The 19,820-nt window shown below is 37.4% G+C and overlaps 1 protein-coding gene across 5 annotated transcripts in view; it reads right to left on the bottom strand.

Annotated features, from left to right (window-relative positions):
* The window catches only part of LOC120770574 (FERM, ARHGEF and pleckstrin domain-containing protein 2), a 71,092-nt gene that overhangs the window by 40,861 nt on the left and 10,411 nt on the right, over positions 1-19,820 (bottom strand). For all 5 annotated transcript variants that reach the window (XM_040098165.1, XM_040098192.1, XM_040098183.1 and 2 more), the window contains exon 2: positions 2,403-3,447. In XM_040098165.1, coding sequence (XP_039954099.1) covers positions 2,403-2,633 — 231 coding nt within the window. In that variant the 5' untranslated portion in view covers positions 2,634-3,447. The remainder of the gene's footprint in view (positions 1-2,402; positions 3,448-19,820) is intronic.

The raw sequence follows: 19,820 nt of genomic DNA, 5'->3' as shown, positions 1-19,820 counted from the left end.
AAAATGCAATGAATGCAATTGATCAACCACCGTATTAACCAGATTTGGCTCCGCATGATTGTTTTTTTTTTTTGATAAAACAAAAATCGCGACAAAATAAATATTGATTAATAATCAAATATTTTGCGTTTTATTTACAATTTCCGGATACCTTTTTATGACAATGTAAAAAAAAGTAAGCAAGAGTGTAGTAGATCAAAATCTGGCACAAGGTTCAGGAGCTGCGATCAAATTTGTACTAAATGGCTCCAAGTTCTTTGCAAAAATATTCAGAAAAGAGACGATTGCTAAATAATTTCGCTTACCCATTTTTCACGCCCGATTTCGTTCTACATAAAATCATAAAATTTTCTTGTTTTTGAAACTCAGAAATCAATCAAGGAAAAATTAAGAAACTCAAGCCATTACTATAATAATTTTATTTAATAATTAATTTCTTGCTCAGCAACTACTAAATACCAAATACCAAACTAAACGGTTATGTTCTCTGATATTTTTGTTTTAACAGACTAAAATCAAAAGAAATTTAAATGTACCTATTTTCCAATAAAGAGAGAAATGCTGAGCAGATTATGTGATGTCAGTGACCACACCCTTAACGTATGTATACTCGGTATATGTATGTATTTATGCAGCATTTAAGTTTACAGACATACCTTGTAAGGATGCAAAGTAGTAAATCTCAAACGCTACAAATGGAATTGTGAATGTGAGCAACTTTGGTACCACACTTTACTCTAAAATAGTTTCTGGCACTTATCCAATGATTTTCCAACAAATGTTTTGGACAAGCCGTTAGCCAACTGCCTCGTAGGTTGCTTGGGCGCTTGGCGACCGACCACTAATATTCCGGTGCTGTCTATTTGGGTAAGTATTATTATTACTACTATTATTATTTTTGGTTATGTGGTTGGGATGGGTGCTACTCTACTTCAACAACATTTAAGTTGTATGTTCTCGGAATAGGAGGCAGATCGTTAAACTACTCTGTTCTATTTAAAAATTCATTAAGATTGAAAAACGGCACTGGGCTTTTGCCCTTTTTGTTATTATAAGCGCCAATATTTACTTTTATAGAACTATATAAGGTATATATGTGAATATGTACATACTTATGATACATAGATAATAGTATAGTAGGTACTTACATACATATGTATGTATATATTTTATATGGTTCCATTTTAGCAACCAAAGTGGTGAGCAAAGAAGCGAACAAACAAAATAATAGGAAAGTACTTGGATGCGAAATGGTTTGTTGGGGTCTATGACCGTTATGTGTCGCTGTGTCGCTTGTAATTGATTGTAGAATGCATAGTATTGGCACAGAGCACGGTTTTGCTCATTTTGTACCAGTGCACAGAATGTAAAGGTGAATATGAAAACAGCTAACAAACAAAATGGCAAACCGAAAGAGCACACACTCCGACAGGATGTAAGCCGCTTAGGCATAATTTAAACAAAATCAACACGAGTGCATTTTTCTTGTAAGGATATCCATCTAGTATATGATTATTTTGACGTTTATATACTTATGTATGGCGAATTAAGCTGCGTTATTGCATATACAGACACATGTATAACAATTAAGTTAGACATTGTGACACAATGTGGATCCAAGCGCTGGTCATCTACCAACACTTTCGCAGACTCCAGGGCCAAGATATTGTAAGAGGTCTAATGAGCTCCTCGTCCTCTGGAAGATTCATTTTTTCCAGTAGGAGGCGTTTAACCGGTTATTGCTCGATCGACACCGAAGCGCAGTGTTAAAAATCTTACCAGATACCGGTTGCTTAAAAAAAGATGAAGTTTTCTTTACTGTTGAACTAGATGCAATTGAAATAAATCACTCAAGCAGACTTGAAATGCCACTTCAAGGGTATCATAGGGCTTGACTTTAGCTGATCAAATGTTCAAGGCGCAAAAGCTAAATAACCTAATAACTCAGAATAAGATTTAAAATCTAGTTTCGTTTCAATAAATTTTAGTGTGAATCGAACAACTAACTGGCATAAAACAAACACAATCGAGTTGGGTTAGAATAGCAATCTTAATGAAGTACTCACGTTATCTCTCGAATTGAATTCAACTACTATGTTTTTTGTTGTTTTTGTATATTGGACTACAATCTTCACGCATGTAAGTTAGATTTTCTAACAATTAAAAAACCTAGCTTAAGCATATTACAAATGAGCTCCATTGTACCGTTTATTACACAAAAAAGGTGAATTATAGTAGCACTGCATACAAATGGCATTGGACCTTCGGTCGCGCCAATTTTACATCATAACATAAAGTAAATATTATTCCTATCAAATCCTAATAAGATTCAAATTGAAAACTTGGACTTTTCATTACTATAAATAAATTTTAAATATATGTGTATTTGGGCACTGCCTTACCTGTACTTGGAACATGGTCACGGAATCATCTAGCATTTGTATGCGAACGGTTAACTTCTTGCCACCGCGATGTCTTGGTGTGGATGGTGTGCCATCGACTCCAGATGGCGTGCTCAACGAGTGAGTCATGCGTCCGCCCGGCACTCCCACACCATCCACACCGCTAACACCAACACCACCACCGCTTATGCCGCCATCTCGAGTCGCTGTACCCATATCGGCCAATGACATTTTGTAGACCAGAATTTTTATGAATTTTCAATACTCGCCGGTTCAACCACTTTTAATACAATTACTAATTGTATTACAAAACTATACCATTTAAGGGACTTTTCAACTTTTTGCACACTTTTCTTTTGATTTCTTTTGCTGCTTATGGCTTTTATTGAACTAATTAGTTTGGAATTAATCTAATCGAGTTCGGTTCCTATACAATTGCTATATTTGCGTTCAATAACTTATTTTACTCACACAACAACTAAGTATATATAGACAAACCGAAATTGAATCTTTCCTATCGTTAATATTAAATTTAAAATGTTAATTTACAATCATTAGCCTACGTATTGCACCGTTAGTTCACATCAGGTTCTTCGTATTTCCGCTTTTGCGTTGCTTCATTGTCGAAATAAATCGATTTGTTTTTGTTTTTGTTTGCTTTTGGCTGTGTATTTATGTAATTTGGAATGAATATGGGCGTCTTTCGAATTCGATTGGAGTTGACGAGCGGGTGCGTTTCAGGTTGTTTAATAAGTCAAGCCTTGTGCTTGTGAATTTGTGTCGATTTTGGAAGTTTAGCGCTGGAACTTTGCTTCGCAGTTAATTTTGTTTTAAAATTTCTTAGAACAAAGTTAAAAACGATGTACTTGAAACAACTGACTTATTTTTTCGTTGTAAATAGATCTTTTATTTTTGAGAAGAGTTATTTTAATTATCGCCCCATGATTAACTTTAGTATTTACATTGTTTCGATTTGCGGGATCTTTGACGTTGTTGTGCGACTCTGGTTAATCCTCATCGCTGCATAAATTGGATAACATAAAGCCTGTAAATATAAATTAAATATTTTATAAGTAAAGTATGTAATAAAACAAAAGTTGAAGTATACATACATACATATATGTATGAAGATAATATAAAAAAAAGTACGTTATACGTTAAAATTAGTGGTGTTTGAGTTACTTCGTAATAACAAAAAAAAATATAATTTTATTTTAATTACTTTGAAAATATATCTTTGAATAAATATCTTTATCATATATTTGGACAATCTATTTCTGTGAAAAGTTGTCTCTTGTTGTATTTCCATTACTTCTTCGATAACTCCGGGTGATATAGCGAAGATTTCGGAAGAAATGCTTGATTGAGCTTCCCAATGCGCTGACGATCACTGATGCTTTGCTTTCCGAAAAACACCATACAAATCAGGTGTGCTAAAATGTGGCTAACCAATTAATGGCATATTTTTTTTTACATAATTTGAACCGGTCGTAAATTTTTTTACAATGCTTGTAAATTACTTTGGAGAACGAGGCAATTCATGGCAGCATATTTAACCAGTTTTTCAACATTTTCCGCAACTCGTTCTATAGATTTTTATAAATTAAAATTAATCTATTCGTTTTAATAATGTCTTAAAACCATAACCGAAAGTTTTACTATATAATACTTATCTCCTAAGCTAACTGAATACGCATTTTTTTAAGTGCATAAATATTTATCTGTACTACAGTCATGGACAGAGAAATAGCACACTTTGAGAATGTAATAAAAAAGATGTGTATTTTAGATATAAACAGAAAACAAATTTTATTTTTTCATTAGCATCACATAAAGTAAGAAATAAGTGAGTTGTTTACAAAAAATTAAAAAGATTTATTCAATAGTTCTTTAAAAAAAAAATGATTAAGTTTCCCATTGCGTGTTTAGGACTGGAAACAGAAATAGCACAGTTGGCCAGTTCTGCGGAAATGAAATAAATTGATTAGAAATCTAATAAGTATTATAACGTTTAAGCACTTACATCGTTAATATTTTGTTGTGTGCCCACATTTTTTGCAAAATTGCTTGGCATCGTCTGGGCGTGCTCTCCACTAATATCTGACACCTCGTTTGTGGGATTGCGTACCACGCCTTCTTGCATTCAGTACAAAGTTCTTCCGAATTTTTGAAAATTTTCTTGGCAATCTGTATCTTAAAGTCGTTTCATAAATTTCCCATCGAGTTTGGATCGGGACTTTGGGCTGGCCACCTCGGTACGTTAATACTTTCTTCAGTGAGTCAGTTCTTCATACTTTAAGCTGCGTGCTCTGGATTATTGCATGCATAAAAATCCAATTCACTGGCATCGATTCCAAATCGAATGGTTCTATGATATTTTTGAGAATGTTTAGTTATGCAAACTGGTCCATTCTACCATCTATCCAACAATAATCCAACACCGTACCAGCAAAACGCTCCACAGACCATTACGCTACCTCCGCCGTGCCTAACAGTTTTTGTATTGTGTCTGGAGTTATACGCCTGACACCTGGGACGATGGAGAAATGTTTTTTCTAATTGTTCTTTGGCAAAGTCCAGCCGTGCTCTTATGTTTTTTTATTTGCCAGGTGTGGTTTTTTTCGACTCATTCGTCCAAACAACAGATCATCATATAGACGTCTTCGCACAAATCTACTGGATACGTTAAGCCCAAATTCGTTGTTTCTCTAATGATGGCTGTATCGACAAGTTCCGTTGTTTTACGCCCATGAGCTTTGTGGATTTTTTTATTTTTGAGCAAATTTGGATCCCTTTTAACAAAATTGATGGCCTGGTATACCATTTTCCTCGAACAATTCAGAATTTCGGCAATCTGAGTTGGACTTTTGCCTTTTTGTAAGGACCAAATATGATTATACTTTTTTCCAGAGTACAATGCATATTTCTGCCCATTTTGCAAATATGTTATTTTTTTATAGTTATAGTTAAAACAGCGTATTTTTTTGCACGATTGCTAATTAATAATGAGTATTTGTACAAATAACTAAAAGTGTGCTATTTCATTGTCCAACCAAACTTCGTTACTCTCCGAGTAAAACGAGTAACAACAAAATAGTAGGCATGATAACGGCATACGCTTGTGGAAGTCATGCCATACATATGTAATCGTGGAAAATTGTTAAGATTCACTAACTTGATAAAATTGAAAACTTATTTGAATAACTTATTTTGAAAGTGTACTATTTCCCTGTCCATGACTGTATATATCCCTACATACGTATCCCGTTCATCTTTTTTCTTCGGCTATCTAAAGACAACCAAATCTGGTATAAAAATGTCACGAAGCCTTTGTATATGTTGGAGTTGCTCAAACAAGTCTGAGAATTTTAAAAGGCATCAACTACATCAAACTACACCGACAGAGTAAACAACATTATTTCTCTGCCAATGCAGTATGTAGTATAGAGACGAGTCTATACCATCTTCGTGAAGCGGCTTTGCTATATGTATGTAAGTATGCGTATGAATATGTACTTAAAAAAGTAAACGTGTGGCACATTTGACACTACTACTACTTTTACTACATTTTTGTGACCAAGCCCAGCGCAACGTCACTAACGAAACGAGACTGTTAAACTCTTCAATTGAAAGTCTTGCCATTTCTTGGAAATTAATTTACTTTCTGTCAAACCCACTCCATTAAAACTAACAGGTCGGGACTTCCATAATTTCTATTTCTATCATTCTTGCTTAAAACCCCTTTGGTAAGTTTGATTTTGTTGATGGCTTTTTATATGTCAATAAAAGACGTTTGAGATAAAATTTTGAGATAACTTGCCGGTAACCGAACAAAACTCAGTTAATTTTTTCATCCGTTACTGCTGAGCTTCGAAATCGCACACCAACCTACTCAGCTCAGCCGACGCGGCCATCCTTCATGTGTGATTATTTATAAAATATTATAGAAATGTCAACCATCACCAGTTTGCCAACTTCGCAACCGAACCAAACCAGCGACTTCCATCTTGGGAAGTCAGCGTTTGATGACAGGTACCCTTCACTTCCTGCCGCAGCTGACGAGTTGGTCGGCAAGTATCATCTAGCATATAAGACTCCTACTCAGCAGTCTCAGTGCAGCTTGATAAATATGTTTTTAGCGTATTCATCACCGATAGTGCATTCGAATACATAAATAAAAGAAGCAGTGCTCGTGTATCTGTGGAGAGTTTACGAAAGGGTGAAACTCAGTGGCCACAGCACATTTGCGATTATTAATAGAAATTAGTACACGACACAGCATAACAGAATTCTTCTTTATGTACTTCTCTAAATTCCACATAAAAAATCAAAATTACATACACACATGTAGCCTGAATATGATAACTTAATGAGGTTTCAACAATTCACACTGCATATATGTACATATGTATACTCTGGCGCTGCAGCTGTGCAGGATGTCCAATGCAACTGCAAGTGCCAAAACAGACTCAACTTGCGCGTCTCTTATGGATATAAACAGATTAACATTGATATAAAGACATGCGTCAAAAAAAATATAACGGAATTGCTGTTGACTCTCGTCACTTAGAAATTTCTCCCATAAAAATTATCCATTAATACCGAAAACAAATTTTCATCTTAAAATAGTAGGCAGACAGTGTCATCAAGAAAAATGCAACGTTCCACAAATTAAAGAAGACGAAGGCAAAATTGCAAACAATTCCAAATTTCCATTGTAATATGCAGATGTGGTGTGATGAGTGGAGGTCTTCCTCTTCCTCTGCTTCACCCGTCTGGTATCGCGTCGAATACTTTCAGAGCTGGATTGTTTTCGTCCATACGTACGACATAACCTAGCTAGCGTAGCCGCTGTCTCTTAATTCGCTGAACTATGTCAATGTCGTCGTATATCCTACTCAGTTCAAAGTAGCACCTGTAGGCAAGAGTTATTCTGCGTTGGATTTCGAGACTGACATTGTTGTAGCTGTGAATACTGGTTCCAGGATAGATGAAATTATCTACAACTTCTTCGCGGGAAGAACTGACTTTGTCAGTCGAATGTGGAGTTGCATTGCAACCGGGTGCCGGACCCAAAATACGGCAGACGTTTTAGATGGGCCTCGAGCCCTACCAAGGTGGTTAGTGTGTCCATGCCACACTGCCAATTGGTACTGAAAATGCTTACCCAGTTTTCAGGGCGCTGATCGACGCATTGTATTGATCCGTTGTGCTTTTGAGCACCGTGGAGTTAAGCTGTCGACAGCAGGATCCTACGTTAAACACAATCAGACGTTGTCAACAGTAACGTGGGAGCGTAGTCGCGAATGCGACGACTGTTTGGTTGATGACAGGAGATATTTCGTCTTGCCCTCGTTCACTGCCAGACCCATTTGCTCTACTTCCTTATACAGTCTGGAGAAAGCAGAACTAACGGCGCGAGTGTTGAGGCCAATGATTTCAATATCATCGGCGTACGCCAGCAGCTGTACACTCTTATAGAAGATTGTACCTGCTCAATCAAGTTCTGCAGCTCGAATTATTCTCTCCAAGAGCACTTTGAAGAAGTCGCACGAAAGAAAGTCGCCTGTCTGAAACCTCGTTTGGTATCGAACGATTCGGAGAGATCCTCCCCGATCCTGACAGAGCTTTTGGTATTGCTCAACGTCAGTTTACACAGCCGTATTATTATTGCAAGTTGCACCCGAACTTAGTACTTGTTAATTATGCTTTTAAAGTTTTCACTCATTTTCAGCTTATTGTAAATTTATGTACCTTCACTATATTTTCTGGTCTAATTTTTCCCAACTAATAACGATTTTTTCGACATGCGTCAACGATTCTTTTTGTTACATTTTATCGTGGTTTCACTGTATGTCTTATGTGATATGTACGAACATCAATAAAATCTTAGAAGGAAGGCAAGGAAAAAAATTAAGAATAACAAATCACATTTCAAAAGAAAGACTGCATTATGCCAACGAGAAGCAAATATCTTTTAATACTTTAAAGCTGTGTGGAAGCGTTCGAACAAAATAAACCACATATACAAAAGAAAACAAATCGCTTTGGCTACTGTGTGTTTATCTTATGTACAGTGCGTGACAAAATGTTTACACAGATAAATGAAATTCCTAGATAACGTGAGCAAAACCAGATAAAAGTTTGGTAAAGCGTGTGATCATCTTTAAATATATTTGTCAAAATATGTTAAAGTGGCTTAAGAAAAATTTTATTCCTCTGGCCAACTCTGTGTATCGTTTACATTCCAGCTTGGAAACTTGACGTGGATAAACCAATTTGTCTAATAACCTTCGGTTAATAAATAATATGAAAATAAAAAAAGGTTGCATAATCATAACCATATATGTATATACAAATCAAATGATGTTCTTTTGTGTTTTATTTTACCAAATATTTCACAACGTGTGTAGCAGGTGCGGTATGTTTGCTTTAGTTTTACACTGTATACTCCACCACAACGGGGCAATTACGGCTGCGAAGTTCATGAACCCGAACTGAAGATGTTTATTAGCTGCAACGCGGCCAGTCATTTGTGTTTATTTATTATGTATATCAAACAGATGTACTGAATTGGGTGAGCGCGATTCCACAATTTTCCTCAGTATTTAATGTTTTTCGCCTTTTTCGTAATTTCAAACAATTATTCTGGCTTTTTCGGTCTTAAACAAATATACTTATTTTAAATCGGAAATACCTTATTTGAAATATTTTTGGTACAATTGTTTTTATTTGTAAGAAAGTGTAGCAATAGCTGGTTCACAACTTGGAGAGTGGTGAATAAAACAAAACAACTAGCATAAATTAGATAGGCTCCATACATTTTTTTACAATGAGCAAAGCAAGCAGAGAAGAGGCGAATGGCAAACAGCTTTTAAACGAATTTAAATTACCATTTGGTTTGAAGATTTTAATTTCAATGTTTGTATAGCTCGTGTTAAAATTTTAAGAATACATAGTAAAATTTTTGATAAAAAAATATTAGTTACTTGCGCTCCAATGCTAAAAAATAAAAGGTCCACCACTGCGGCAATGACTCCGGCCTTCTCCGTGGTTGAAGCCTAGAAGATCTTTTCCGTACAGTAACCTACAGTCGAAAAAAATTGACAAATGGCGGCATTTTTTTAAAAAAGTTGCATTTTACGCAAATTTTGTTCTTTTTTAGTCGGCCATAATTCGATACAGATCAAAAAAGTGGTACGTCATTGAATGGAAACTATATATGTATGTATATAAGCGCATAAAACTCAGAAAAAATTTGATACCGTTCAAATCATTTTTAATCGAGTAATCAGCGAATTTGAGAAATATTGTGTACAACGCGTTTAAAGATAAACAAATGGCTCTGATTGGACTGTGCGCGGCTGCATTCCAAGAGTCTGTAACTCAAAAACTATTTGAGATATCGATATAAATTTTCAGTATATTATTTTTAAAAGTATAAACTATCGAAAAATGCATTCTTTCTTTTCTTGGAACATTTTTTTTGACTCGTATAAACAATATGGTATGCGCGAAATATTTTACAAATTATGCGAATGATGATTACTTTTAAGCTAAAGTAAATAAAGTTTTTTTGATTTCTGATACTTGGTTTACACCTTTACGATTTTATAAGGTTTGGCTGTTTCAACCATTCACCAATGATCTTGTTTTAAATTTACTAAAAAGGAATATTTATGTAAAAACATTTAGCAACAGTGTATATTAAGGTTGCCACGATGTTTATAGCAGCCAAAAAGCAACATCAGAGACCCTATAAAATATACAGTTATGTGCAAAATAATAAGGACAGTGATCTGCAGTTAATGAAATTAATGTTTATCCAGAAATGTGGGGGAATCAACGGCAATTGACTAATCAAATTAATTGAGAACAAACTAAAAATATGTTGTGTTTTCAGTTTAACCCATATTTTGCAAACGCTTGTTTTTTATTTGAATTTGTTGTCGAATTTGCGGTATTAACATGTGAAAAAAATAAGGACACTTCGCAGTTTACTATAAAAAAATACAATATTAAATAAGAAAGTAAGTAGTTTTCATTCAAATGTGACAAAATCAATTTCTAAGTAGTTTAATATTTTGTTTAGAATCCATGGTTGTTTAAGGGGGTATTCTACTCTGGAATTTTGAAAAATTCGATTTTTTTCACATATGTATTTAAAGTTTAGACCCTTAAGAACATATCCTCGAAAGGATTTTTAAAAACTAAAATTATTTTAAGAGCTACAGCTACTTTAGTGACGCAGTACCTAGCCCGGTTCGGCCGTATCGACTTTTTAAAACGCGTTTTTCTCGAAAATACTTTTTTCCACACGGTACCGGCGTTATCTCAAGTTCTATATAACCGATTTACTTGAAATTTTGTGTGAACCTTCTTTATATAATCCTTTATCGTTCCTATAAGCATCGTGTTAAAAAAAGTGTAAAAAATTATTTTTATTTTCAGGCAGTCGCCATTTTTCAAAAAAAAAAAAATTTTCGTGGTCCCTGAGGTAGGGACTATAACAGCATCCTTACTGATTAAGAATTTCTTTTGATTTTTTTTTCAGACCACCAGGAGAGTCAAGATCAATGTCACCATGCGCCATTTTTTTACACCTGTCTCTCCCCCCTCTAATTATTTTGATACGAATTTTGAATAAGTAGCCAAAGCTCTTCATTATTACTTGGGCACTTGGGCACTTTCCTCTTAAGAACTCTTTCACTGTATTCCACAAAATTTCAATGGGGTTTAGATCTGAGGACTGCGGTGGCCACTCCATTACATTGATATTATTGACCTTAAACCACTATTTTGTATACTTAGGCGTTTGTTTAGGGTCGTTTCTTGCATAAAGACTAAGGTGTGGCATATTCTCTTCAGCATACTGTAGCATACATTCCCGCTCCAATCCTCATGCGAGAACCAATCAGCAACTCTTGGTTCCTAGCACAGTCTATTCCGTGGGTCAAACCGCCATACGTCGGAACGTTACATCAGTTAAGTGCAATTCCTGCACTGGCTGGTGTCACTTCCCGGCGTCTTCCGGCCTGCGCACCAACGACGTTGCCCCATTCTGCAGGAGTCTGCCCCCGCAATACACAACAGTGGCGTCGCCAACCAACACCCCAGCCCGACAACCGCCCCTGCGGGTTCTGCAGCTGCATCAAATACCACCTACACGTCACTCCCTCACCCCCAGGATCACCCACGGACACCCGCGACAAAACCCGTGTTCATATGCAACGAACTCCAGATTAAGATCGAGGAGATAGTTGCACTTATGAATTGGGAACGCGTATCGATAGCTGCGGTCCAAGAAACCAAACTAAACAGCCGCTCAGATCTTCTGAGTTGTGCAGATTTCAACGTAATACGTAAGGATCACGAGCGAGATAATGGTGGTGGCCTAGCCTTCATATTGCACAACACCGTGCAGTATCGTCTAATCGATGAAGACATCGACCGCAGGGATACTACCCTAGAATGTCAGGGTATAGCTATCCGGCGATGTCGAGCTCGAAATATTTAATATATACATCCCCCCAGTTACATGTTTGGGGAATGGAGCTGGCGGAACAGATTGACGCTTCGACATTCTGCACAATAAATGACGAAGCACCCACCAGAGTTATGGGCACCTGTAATAGCTCGTCCGATATTACCATTGCTAGCTGTGGTCTGATAAATAGCATAACCTGGCGACCTATGCTAACTCTCTCATCAGACCATCTGCCCATAATTATCTCGATCGAGAAACCTCCTGATTTCGTTTCTGTGGACAACCGTACCTTCCTTAATTTTACTAAAACTAACTGGGTCGGCTTCACAAAATTTACCTTCAACGCTCTACCCATTCCTACGGACGTATGCGTTGGCGAACGTCGATTCCGCAAGCTACCGCTCGCTTTATCCCGGCTGGAAGAATAGCGGAAATCCGCCCCAATTTCCCAGCCGAAGCAGCCCCCGAATAACTGATTTCAATTTGGAGATTCGGCGTATGGTAAATCAACATAAGCGGACGAAATGGATAGAGCACCTGAAGTCCTGCAACCTCTCCACCGGTGTGAGTAAGCTTTGGGCTACTGTCAAAGCTTTGTCTAACCCGAAGAGACACGACGACACGACCGAGTTGAAGTTCAATTAAATGGTCATGCCTCTTCGGACCCGAAGAACTGAGCGAGCTAGCCAGCAGTTTACAGTTCACCCTTCGATAGACAAAGCCAAGAGATGTGTTAACCGACGGCTGCGCAAAATGCCAAACGACTGCGCGCCACTTACTTTCACCGATGAGGAGGTTCAGAGTGTCATCAACAAAGCAAAATTCTCTAAATCCATTGGCCTTGATGGAATTAACATGCTAATGCTAAAGCATCTAGGCTCGACGGGAGTAAGTTATCTCACCAAGGTCCTCATCCTGTCGCTGACCACTCCTCAAATACCCGATGTGTGGAAAGTCGGAAGAGTGGTCCCACTACTGAAACCTGGGAAACCCGCCAACAAAGGGGAATCTTATAGCTCCGATAACTCTCCTCTCCCCAGTAGTGAAGACACTTGAGGCCTTGCTACTCCCGACCTTCACTCACCACCTGAGCCTAGCCAGCCATCAGCATGGATTCCGAAAAGTGCACAGCACTTAGCATCATAAACGCTCAGATAGTTCGTGGCCTCAACCAGAAGCCACCCTGCGAGAGAACGGTCCTCGTAGCGTTGGACTTGCCAAAAGCTTTCGACACAGTCAACCACACAACGCTATTGCAGGACATCGAGAAAACCACGCTTCCTCCAGGGTTAAAGAGGTGGACCATGAACTACCTGTACGGTCGTCAATCATCCGTCCTATTTCGAGGTGAAACAACTAAACTGAGAAGAATTAAACAGGGGGTTCCGCAGGGTTGCGTCCTCTCCCGGTTACTGCATCTCGAAACTCCCGCAGCCACCAGAGGGGCTTTCCATATCCTCGTACGCAGATGATTGTACGATATTGACGTCGGGCAATGGAATCGATGGCATGTGTTCGAAGGTAAACAACTACCTCACTGACCTTTCTCGTTTCCTCACTGCTCGGAACCTCACACTTAACCCCACCAAATCCACAGCGACCATTTTTACGAACTGGACGAAGGAGTATAGACTGGAACTTAATATTGCAGTCGATTGCGTGAAAATTCCGACTGTCACTAACCGTAAGATTTTAGGTGTAACCTTTGATAGTCTATGCTCCTTCACTCCCCATACGACCGCGATTATCGCCAAGGTAGAGAGCCGCAACAAAATCCTCAAGTCGCTAGCCGGCAGCACATGGGGAAAAGACAAAGAAACGTTGTTGGCAACATACAAGGCAATCGGCCGGCCGGTCCTCAACTACGCAACACCTATATGGTCGCCTGGATGCAGTGGTACGCGGATGAGAAAACTCCAGACCTGCCAAAATACTGCACTCCGGACCACGACGGGATGCCTTTTAATGTCTCCTATCAAACACCTTCACAGTGAGACGCTTATGCTCCCAGTTAAGGAGCATAATGAACTCCTCTCCAAGCAGTTCCTGCTAGGATGTTTTCGTAGAAATCACCCTTGCAGCCCTCTGCTTGGAAAGGAACCGCCTCCTAGGAGCATCAAAAGGTCTTTCCTCGACTACGTCGACGACGTCGTACAGTACGCCGACCGGACTTCGAACGCAACTGACTTTCGACAGGTACTGACCGCCATTCACAGTGGAGCCATTAACACCTTCACCGACTCCCTTCCGTGTATGGCGTTCTTGGAGTCAAACCACCACCCATCGCAGACGAAGAGCTCGAGTTGCCGAGAGAAATGCGAGTGACCCTAGCGCAGCTTCGTTCTGGATATTGTAGCAGGTTAAACTCCTACTTATCCAGAATAGGCCCTGACATACCCAATGTATGTCCTGCATGCAACGAGTCTCCGTATGACACTGACCACCTCTTTGCATGCCCTACCAACCCCACTCCCTTTGGTCCGACCCCGTCGAAACAGCACGTTTCCTGGGCCTCCCGTTAGATGACGTGGATGACAACACAGATAACCCTTACCACCCTAACGGAGATTGATAGCCGTTAAAACAACAACATACATTCTTGTAGTATTGCAACATAATCGGTTGCCTTCATAGTCCCCTGTACCCTATGTAGCGGCCCCAGACCATTGTATGAAAACGATCCCCAAACCATAATGTTTCCGCCAACATGTTTAACGATCTTTGTCGTATACTTAGGGTTATAGGCTGTATTCTTCGGTCTTCTTACATAATGAATACCTCGATCAGAATTAAATAAGTTGACTTTGGTTTCATCAGACCAGAAAATGTTACTCCATTGCTCTTTAGGCCAAAGAGCATGTTCTTCAGCAAACTTAAGTCTTTGTTGCACGTTCTTTTTTGACAACATAGACACTTTTTTGGACTTCGACTCTTGACGAAATAAATGGATTTTTTAACACAGCGAACGATATTTTTTTTTTTGACAGACAATGATATTTTTGACTTCCTGCCGCGTGTTTCAATCTGAAGAACCCATTTTACTGCTTGTTCAACCATTGCTTTGGAAACATTCAATAAATTTGCTATCTTTCTGTACGAATTTCCCTGTTTTTCACTAAATATTTAATATGTTCTCGAGTTTTCAGATCGGAGTGCTTACCCTTTCCCATATCTATTCAATAAAAATAAAACTGATTGATATTAATACTGAACTTTCATGACTTACTACAATTATATTGCTGTTTTGTTTTTACGCATCCCTGTCCTTATTCGTTTTCACATAACTGTAGATATGTACATACATAAGTATCAGAATAAAGACTTTTATACCCTTTTAAGCTACAAAATTGCAACTGTGAAAAGTATTATAGCTGCGGTGCAGTTGAAGTTAACTTTTTCCTTGTTTCCCTTTACTTTCGTTAGGTGTGAAATTTTGGTTCTCATTAGAAACTAATCAGCAAGGTATTCATTGATCAAAATAAAGCAATCACTTGAACAAATAGTAAACTGCCCGGAAACGTGTATATATGTATGTATATGTACAAAACAATATGACATCAGGCATAGATACATATACATTTGTATGTATGTATATTTTGTTACAAAACTCTATCAGTTTTTAAAAAGCAGACGGTATATTTGTGTTTGTGAATACATACATACATGTCCGCCTATACGAAATCATTTTCATAGCTACTAGAAAATGTGGGAGTTCTCGTTTATTTCCAAAAACGTTAACGCACTAAAACTATGGAAACAAAGCCAAATACAAAAGCTACGAAAAGAAATAAGGTGGTTACCGTTGGGATTCACTAGCGACCGAGTTCGAATGATTTATGGGCGTTGAGTCCATTTTTCATCGTTTCACAAATATCAGTGGCTCAGTATCTCGAGAGACCATCTCTAATGGACAGATGCAAATTTGTAGTGAAATGATGTGTAAGATTATGATAAAGGATTTCCTTGTTAGTCAATTCATTTTATGGAAATGGTTTGAAATTTATCAATAACACAATTTATTAAAGTACCTGCATACGCTCAATAACATACACACTTTTTTGTGTTCAAATTTTGTACAGGTTAAAAGCGAAATCAAATCGGCTGTTACATATACATACTTAAAGTAAATTTTGTTGGACAGTTGCCTAGTCTACTACTATTCTCGAGATACATACGGACTTTACAATATTTTTTCTATTTGCATACATATGTATGTAAGTATATCGGTCATTGATTACATTAATTTTATGGAAGTTACCGCAACCGTAAGCTGAACACCCAAGCATAACAGAACTTCCGATTTGTACGAACACATTAACAGCTGCAATTTTAACTTACAGCAGATCCGGAAAGTTATATTTTATGCACTCGTTTATTTCTACTGTTTCCACTTAGTAGCTGACATTTTTAACTATTAACAAGTCCGTCCGTGCAAGCTGTAACTTGAGTCAAAATTGAGGTATCGTTATGAAACTTGGTGTACAGGTTTCTTAATACAAAAAAAATACGAGTCCGTAGGTGGGCGTAATCGGACCACTTTCACGCCCACAATTTAAAACTCCATTTGATTCTTTCTCTTTCCAGTACACAAATCAGGAAGCAATTGATATAACGGGCTAAAACGTTGCGCTAATAACCTAGGTACCGTACATGTGGACCTCAGTATCTATAATTGATTTTGACCGAAAATATCAATCAATGTGTGAGATATACAATTGAAATTCAGGCAGAATCTATTCCTGATACTAGTAATTAGATGACTTTATGCTGGATATAACGGCCAATATTTGAGTTATCTCAGCGAAAATTACAGAACATATTTTACTTATAGTAGCAGTATATTATTGTACCTAAAATAGGTACAATTGGACGACCTAGCCCCCATATAACCATTACCAGGATTATTGAACATTCGGCGGACTTTGCTCTATATGATTGGTGATTGTATGTAAGGTGAAATGCAAAGAACATTATTTAGTATGTGGCATGATAATACAACCTAACTAATCTAACAAACCTTATGGTATGTCGGACAGTGTATGAGTATATGTATAAAATTGCTAAGATTCCGATTCTGTGGTTAACGTTTTACATCTTAAGATATTTCCTTGACTTTGATTCTTGCAAGTTGTAAAAGCCTAAAATGTTCGGTTGCACTCGAACTTAGCCCTTTCTTACTTGATAAAATTAAGATATTTAAATTAAAATATTGGAATCGAAAAATATCCCTTTATGGCTTTGACTATGTTAAGGGTTTGTATACATTCGAATTAATTAAAATACTTAAACTTATCGGCAATTAGGTTTAGTTAGAACAAAAGATGAAAATATAACGGTGGCTAGAATACCCTTCACAAATAAAAAAGTTTCCATAAAAGATCAGAATTTTGATAGTTCAGTTTGTGTGTCAACTAAATGACAATAGTGGTTCGACCGGAAAAAAATTTTCGGAGATTTTAACCTTGATTCTGGCAATAATCTTCACCTAATCGTTCGGGTTCGTATGGCAGCTATATGCTTTAGTGGTCCGATATCGGCGGTTCCAACAAATGAACAGCTTCTTGGAGAGAAAAGGAAGTACGCAGAATTTCAGACCGATATCTTAAAAATTAAAATGCATGGACAGCATTCGGCAGCGCCGAGAAAAAAATACCCCGGGTCGATCCAACACCGGAATGTCCTTACTTAGTCCCTTTGCGTTAAACTCCTTTCTGTTAACTTTTTTGAATTTTTATTCCGTATGCGTTAATATATAACTTAATATGCTTAACATAATCTTTGTTACTGTTTTAAATAAAGTTTAAGCCTGTATATTCATGTAATGTATTTGTGCATAAGAATAATAAGGAACATGCCTTCAACTAAAATTTCCACAAATTTTATGTGCCTTCTACGAGGACTGCTATATATATTCTGGCCTAGGGCAACAGTAAGTGTTGCCAGGTGCAATCTGACATTTCCATTGGAAAGTTTGACATTTTTTAGCATAACATCACTCAGAACGTTTTGTCATTTAATCGTGAATTGTTTTATTTACAGGGAATTAAAAAATTCATCTCGGCCAAAAAATGGAATTAACTCGTGAACATTTTCGTGCGATCATTTTTCACAACTTTCGACGTGGATTATCACGACAAGAGTGCATCGATGAACTAAAATCTTTGTATGGCTATGAAGCACCATCCTATAGCACTGTGAAAAACTGGTACAACGAATTCAATCGTGGCCGACGCTCGCTCAAGGACGAATTCCGTGAAGGTCGTCCAAAAACAGCCGTTGTGCCAGAAAACATCGATGCCGTACGTGAACTGATAATGCAAGACCGTCATGTCCCACAAGCATACATTCGATATTGCATGAACACCTGGTCGTAAAAAAGGTTTGTTCTCGTTGGATCCCGCACAATTTGACAATCGCTCCAAAAAAGGCTCGTGTGGATTGGTGTAAAGAAATGCCGAAAAAATTCGATCGCGGTGCTTCAAAGATCGTCACAGGTGACGAATCATGGATCTATGCGTATGAGCCCGAAACAAAACAGCAAACGACAAAAAAAAAATTAAAAAAAAAATAAAAAAGAAACAATTTTCGTTGATAAATATGCCTATTTACATTATTAGGCCAGAAATATATAGCAACTTACGTATTACTCTCCTTTTCTCAAGCATGTATGTAAGCGATTTGGAAATTTTTACTTATGGTAGCATGTATGTACATATGTATGCTCATACATAAATATTACATAATAATAGTGTTAGGTTCATTACTGAATATTGAATGCAGCACACCACTAAATTTATTTCTCCACTCAATACTCAATAGTTGGTTGATAACATTTGAACTTAGCGAGTGGGTCACAAGATGCCTGCGCTATGGACTACATACGAGTAAGTACGTATGAGCTAGCTTAATGAACTGTAAGTAAAAAAAAAATAATGTGAAAACACAAACTAATCAGAGCTGGCAACTGCATTGAAAATCAACGATTACACATACATATGTAAATGCATCGCTGCACAATATGATAGAAATATCATTTGTTGTCATGTACGTATGTATGTATGTATGTATTTGACACTTACATGGTGTAGACAAGTGACATCCTACATTTGTATCACAGAAATTATACTCAAGAAATGTATAGCTTGCAATTGTTGTCAGTGCAAAACGATAAAGTTATGCATTTAAGTGATTATTTCAACATTGTTAATTGAAGTTAACGAATTGCTATTAGTACTTTAAATTGCTGTGAATTACTTGTTGATATACATTCATTTTGAAAAAAACGTCAAAAACCTGCTGCTCTGTTATTTGATAAAATTCGCGACATTTTTAATGTATTTAATATATAATTTCAATATCACCTGTATAGTAAGGTTATATATACACACAGTTGTGTTCAAAATAATCGGAGTGCATCACAAAGTTCAATAAAACTAATAATAAATTAAAAAATTGGAAATTATGACTAGTATATAAGTTAGTTTAGTTAATATTTAGTCGAGTAACCGCCCTTTTTTATTACTGCAGCACATCTGCGGAACATGGGATCGATCAGATCATGACACCTTTTCAGCGGGATTTGCTGCCATGCCTCATGGACTATGCTCCATAATTCCCTTGTATTTGATGGTCTGCGGTCAGCAACACCTTTTTTCCATAAGTTTTCTATGGAATTAAGGTCAGGCGACTGAGCAAGCCACGACATAACCTCAACTTTATTGATCCGAAGCCATCCCTTTTCAGATTTACTTGCATGTTTCGGGTCGTTATCTAGCTGAAACAACCACTTTAATGGCATATACCATTCCGCGTATGGCGTAACTTTTTTCAATATATCCACATACACGTACTGATCCATGGTTCTGTTATCAGATGGATTGATACCACGCCGTTGTACGAGAAACTTTCCCTCTATGCAGTACCATGTTTGA

Source organism: Bactrocera tryoni, chromosome 1 (genome assembly GCF_016617805.1).
Source record: "Bactrocera tryoni isolate S06 chromosome 1, CSIRO_BtryS06_freeze2, whole genome shotgun sequence".
Lineage (NCBI taxonomy): Eukaryota > Metazoa > Arthropoda > Insecta > Diptera > Tephritidae > Bactrocera > Bactrocera tryoni.
The sequence above is the reverse complement of the archived record's forward strand: the minus strand, read 5'-3'. Positions and strand labels throughout refer to the sequence as shown.